The 6,020-nt window shown below is 49.6% G+C and overlaps 1 protein-coding gene across 1 annotated transcript; it reads left to right on the plus strand.

Moving 5' to 3' along the window:
- Positions 1 to 2,704: 2,704 nt before the first annotated feature.
- Positions 2,705 to 4,767, plus strand: Kcna3 (potassium voltage-gated channel subfamily A member 3). The gene is given in 2 exon segments (XM_051165695.1): positions 2,705 to 3,268; positions 3,270 to 4,767. Coding segments are annotated over 2 exon segments (1,578 nt in total). The 5' UTR covers positions 2,705 to 2,977; the 3' UTR covers positions 4,557 to 4,767.
- The last annotated feature ends 1,253 nt before the right edge of the window (positions 4,768 to 6,020 follow it).

Here is a 6,020-nt window from a genome sequence, read left to right on the forward strand (position 1 = left end):
TGTGGGTCTCAAATGCAAACTAATGGCTGTCCTAACGCGGCCATCATCAGACAAGGCAAATCTATGGAAGGAGTAGAAATAGGCACACCGAAGGAGGGATGTTTCACAGCAGGGAGAAACTTGAGACCATCCATCACAGGACTGTCCTCTGCTCTAGTCTCCTTTGCCATTGATTAATATTAATTTCAGTATTAATTCCTGAAAAAAAAGAAGAATAAATCACCTTCCAAGCCAGACATAGAAGTGCACGAAACATTCCATCCTTTAAAAATAGGGACTTCGCCTTTCAGTGAGCTGTCCTTGCAGCAGGCACTCTTTCTCATTCTTAGATTTACATATATGAATAACTGCTCAACTGCTCCCCTAATCACTGGCTAACACAATGTATATAAAATAGTAAGTTAACCATCATGCAACATAATGCCCTTTAATTGTATGTTAAAGAGGGATTTTTATGGTTGCCCAGCTGTTTTCATCTGCCTCTACCACGCTCTCTGCTGTGTCCATCACTGAGATAGCTATAAAGTGGAAGACAAGGGAATAATAAAGATTCTGGTGCTTGTTACGTTCCCCACCCCCACCCCCGTCCGCCTCCCAAGTGCAGGATGTAGAAACCTGTAAGGGAACTGAAGTGTGGGTGGGTTCAGCCTCCCTCACTCCTTACCCCAAGAACTGCAATAGGGGCCTGAACTCAAAAGAAGAAATGTCTGCCTAGAGCAGACAAAAATACAAAGCGTCCCCCTACCCAGATCTAGCCAACGGTCAGAATATTCTCCACAGTTGAGTGGAGAGTGTGATATGACTTTCTCACGTACTCTGGTGCCTCACATTTGACCATGTCCCCTGGAGGGGGAGACCTGGTGGCACTCAAAGGAAGGACAGTAGGTTGCCAAGAAGAGACTTGATACCCTATGAGCATATACAGGGGGAGGTAATCCCCCTCAGGAAGAGTCATCGGGGAGGGGAATAAGGGGAAAATGGGAGGGAGGGAGGAATGGGAGGATACAAGGGATGCGATAAACATTGAGATGTAACAAGAATAAATTAATAAAAAATTTTAAAAAAAAAAAGAAAAAAAATACAAAGCATCACTTGTTAGGGAATTCAACACAAGCAGCAAATGTTGAGTTCCTGAGATTTCCAAGGTGCTTTGATAGTTGTTAACAATGGAAGTTGGGCAAACCATCTCGAACATAGAGTTCAGTGGTTGGGAGAGGTGGTAGGAAAAGAAGGACAGCAAGTCATTCTTACACCAAATTAAATTTTCAGCTCACTTCAGGGACTGAGTAGACGTCTAGACAACAGTTCCTCTTTTGCAAATGGTTGCAATGATTCAATGGGGGGAAAAACAATTTTGTAACTATAGTTCTTTCATTTGGGGTAGCTAGAATGTCTGGGAGCAGAAACTAGGCTTAAAGCAACAGCAACAAATTAAAGAAAGAGTTAAGGGGGATAAATGTTTTCTGTAGGCCCAAATCAAGCAGAAGAGGCACGATCTGCAAAACGAAGGCTTTCTCACATTAGCAGCTAAATAAAAACACTTGTTTTTGTTTTGTCAAGCTCTCTACCACTAGGGCAGGTGCCATCTTATTAAGTAAAATCTAGGTATTAGGCCTGCTCATGTGTGTCCCACAGCAGACACATCATTGAGTTATCTAATCACACAGATGAGGTGTGGTAAATTTTCTTTTCTTTTTTTTTCTTTTTTTTCTTTTCTTTTTTGGTTTTTCGAGACAGGGTTTCTCTGTGTAGCCTTGGCCATCCTGGACTCACTTTGTAGACCAGGCTGGCCTCGAACTCACAGCGATCCACCTGCCTCTGCCTCCCGAGTGCTGGGACTAAAGGCGTGCGCCACCACGCCCGGCTATTTTCTTAACCATTTCCCCTCTTAGCTTTCCACGGAAAGAAATCTAAAATTCAGGTTGCCCTCATTAATCTCAATCAGAAACCTGACCCTAATTCCGCCCAAGCTGAGCTAGCCATTATAAAAGTGAGGCCTCTGAATGCTTAAGGTGCCCTCTTTTTAGACTGCTGGGATGACCTTAGATCCAACGTTACCCATTAACTCAGTTGGGCTTCCTGTTCAAACACAATCGTTTACAGCACCTACACCCAGGTTTTAGAAATCTTCTACCCTCCAAATTCCGGATGCTGGTCCCAGACTAGACCGTGCTAACCCAGACCACCTAGCCTGCAGGCCATCCTCCCACAACACTCAGGAGATCAGGAAGCCTCCTTCTTCCTCCTTAGCTTGCGACTTTTGCTGCCTACTCTAATGGGACTCGCCCTTCCTCCCATCCAGGCAAAGTGTGATGGGCCAGGAGTCTTGCATTCGAGAGAACCCAGGTGTGGTCCTTGCACAGGTCTAGCAGCCCTGAGCTGGGGACTGACTCGGCCACGCGCGGGAAAGGAACGCGCGCTGACCAGAAGCTAGCGGAACCAAGAAATGAGGTCAAGCGACCGGGTTCCTCCAGGGCCAGTCTGATTGAGGAAGGGTTCCAGAGGGTCTGGGAACACGGGTGCAAGTTGGAGGTGATCCAGTGACAAAGAAAGGCGAGGGTGCGCGGCCGGGAAGCGGGAAGCAGGGCGCGCGCGCACGGTGGGCGGGAAACCCGGGGGCGGCGAAGCGGGCGGGAGGGCGGGCGCGCGCGCGCCCCGCGGGGAGGGGTGCGGAGGAGGAAGGAGGCGTCTGGACCTCGCAGCCCCGATCGCCGCGCCAGCCTCAGACAGAACCCCGCGGCAGCCGCAGCAACAGGCGGCGGGCCGGGCTCGTAAGGCGGAGGCGGCGGTGGGGCGGGGAACGCAAGGAGGGGCGAGTCCGGGCCGGCCACCGCCAGCAAGGAAGGAGAGCACCGCCGCCTCCCGCGCTCAGCCGCTGCAGCCCTCCACCCGCCACCGCGCCCACCCTGAGCTGGACCCCGCGAGCGGCGGCGCGCGCACCCTGCAGAGCCCCGGCTGCGCCGAGCTGCCACCAGACATGACGGTGGTGCCCGGGGACCACCTGCTGGAGCCAGAGGCAGCGGGCGGCGGCGGCGGGGACCCGCCTCAGGGAGGCTGTGGCGGCGGCGGCTGCGACCGCTACGAGCCGCTGCCGCCCGCGCTGCCCGCCGCGGGTGAGCAGGACTGCTGCGGGGAACGCGTGGTCATCAACATCTCGGGGCTGCGCTTCGAGACACAGCTCAAGACCCTCTGCCAGTTCCCCGAGACGCTGCTGGGCGACCCCAAGCGGCGCATGCGGTACTTCGATCCGCTCCGCAATGAGTATTTCTTTCGACCGCAACCGACCCAGCTTCGACGCCATCCTCTACTACTACCAGTCGGGGGGCCGCATCCGCCGGCCGGTCAACGTGCCCATCGACATCTTCTCCGAGGAGATCCGCTTCTACCAGCTGGGCGAGGAGGCCATGGAGAAGTTCCGTGAGGATGAGGGCTTCCTGCGCGAGGAGGAGCGGCCCCTGCCCCACCGAGACTTCCAGCGCCAGGTGTGGCTGCTCTTCGAGTACCCCGAGAGCTCAGGGCCGGCCCGGGGCATTGCCATCGTGTCGGTTCTGGTCATCCTCATCTCCATTGTCATCTTCTGCCTGGAGACGCTGCCCGAGTTCCGCGACGAGAAAGACTACCCCGCCTCCCCGTCGCAGGACGTGTTCGAGGCTGCCAACAACAGCACGTCGGGGGCCTCTTCTGGAGCCTCCAGCTTCTCCGACCCCTTCTTCGTAGTGGAGACCCTGTGCATCATCTGGTTCTCCTTTGAGCTGCTGGTGCGGTTCTTCGCTTGCCCCAGTAAAGCCACCTTCTCCAGAAATATCATGAACCTGATAGACATTGTGGCCATCATCCCTTATTTCATCACTCTGGGCACTGAGCTGGCTGAGCGACAGGGTAATGGGCAGCAGGCCATGTCGCTGGCCATCCTGAGGGTCATCCGCCTAGTAAGGGTCTTCCGAATCTTCAAGCTCTCCCGCCACTCTAAGGGGCTGCAGATCCTGGGGCAGACACTGAAGGCTTCCATGCGGGAGTTGGGGCTGCTCATCTTCTTCCTCTTTATTGGGGTCATCCTTTTCTCCAGCGCAGTCTACTTTGCTGAGGCAGATGACCCTTCTTCGGGTTTTAACAGTATCCCGGATGCCTTCTGGTGGGCAGTGGTAACCATGACAACTGTCGGTTATGGTGATATGCACCCGGTGACCATAGGAGGCAAGATTGTGGGCTCCCTTTGTGCCATCGCGGGTGTCTTGACCATTGCATTGCCAGTTCCTGTAATTGTTTCCAACTTCAATTACTTCTACCACCGGGAGACCGAAGGGGAAGAGCAAGCTCAGTACATGCACGTGGGAAGTTGCCAGCATCTCTCCTCTTCAGCCGAGGAGCTCCGAAAAGCCCGGAGTAACTCCACTCTGAGTAAGTCGGAGTATATGGTGATCGAAGAGGGTACGGGTATGAACCACAGCGCCTTCCCACAGACCCCTTTCAAAACCGGCAACTCCACTGCCACTTGCACCACGAACAATAATCCCAACTCCTGTGTCAACATCAAAAAGATATTCACTGATGTCTAACATGTGACACGGCTGACATGCGATGCCCAGTGTTGTGTGGAACATGCCCCCTTGGTCTGTGTATGTCCTTGATTTATACATTTCCAGACCATTCATCAAGGAACGTACATGAAGAAGTGGAAAAGCACACTTCATTCTCCCTCTCCCTGTTGCTTCATACTGAAACAGGTGCCTGTTTGCAAGTGGGCTGCATTCTTTCAGCTCTTTTTTTTTTTTTTTCTTTCTTCTCTCTCTTTCCCTGTGTCTTAACTTTGTGACCAACAAACTTACATTAAGCTTGGTTTCTAGTGCACGCCCTATGAAAAACTACATCCTGGGAGGAAATGAAACTAAAGAAGAGTCAGAGTAACTGTTTAACCTCAAAATCAAAAAAAAAAAAAAAAAAAAAAAAAAAAAAAAAAAGTCGTTTCTTTACTAAGTAAAGGAGGCAGAACTTGAATGATGCTCCTGTTTGGTGGACCTTTCAATATTATTTCTTGACTATTTAAGTTAATTACCTAGCCTCTGGATATGTGGATGGAAAGCCTAACTAGAGCAATGACTCAGAAGCCCACCATAAATTTATTTTTTATTTTTTTGACTGTTCCTTCTATTTGAATCTCTCCTCTAAGAATTTCAGGTTCACAATAACTTTGAACCAAAAGGGAAATGGCCCACATGTCCTGATCTGACTATTAACTCTTTGGGGTTTGCAAAGCATTTTTTAAAATATTAGACACAGATTCCAGTGAAGCTGTGAGCGCATGCCTCAGCCAATATCTACAAACGTCTAGAAACTCATTTTCAGTGCTGCCAAGAGAAATAACAAAAATTCCTAATGCATCTGAGAGATAAGCTTCTGCAGTATCACAAGAAGATTAAAGTGGCAGACACCCCTTCCAGCGGAAGTTACTAATTCGGACCTGACTGATGCAGTTCCCATAGCAACCCATGTTTCCTGGGAAACCCGAAAAAGGTTGTCATGGCATCTTTTTGCTCTTTAGCCCCACCCCACCCCCTCGGCCCTGCCGTTTCTACTGTAACCTTTTCAGATGGTTCCTATTTACATGGTTTCATAAGAAAAAACACTATTTGAATAAACCGCACAAATTAAGTGTAAAACTACAAAGAGGTGAAATTAATCACCAAATGCTTTTTTTTTTTTTTTTACATTTTATGTAAGTCTTGGATGTTGTCCCATAAAGACTGAATCAAAAAGAAAACTATTGTCTTTGGAATGTTACACAAAAGCCACAACAAAGCATAATCAGAATTAAGTGTTAATTGTTTGGTAACAATTTTTAATGATGCCCCTCTACAGCTCTTTCACTGAGAAAGGACAAGCAACCAAATGAAATGAAAACAGCAATATAAACATGTTTTGTACATAAGCAAGTGAGAGTTAGTGTACCTGAAGTCTTAACTACAAGATACCGTCAGCTTTTCTCAATGAAAAGAAGAAGAAAAAAAACATCCACATCCTGC

This window comes from Acomys russatus, chromosome 23 (assembly GCF_903995435.1).
Source record: "Acomys russatus chromosome 23, mAcoRus1.1, whole genome shotgun sequence".
NCBI classification, from domain to species: Eukaryota; Metazoa; Chordata; class Mammalia; order Rodentia; family Muridae; genus Acomys; species Acomys russatus.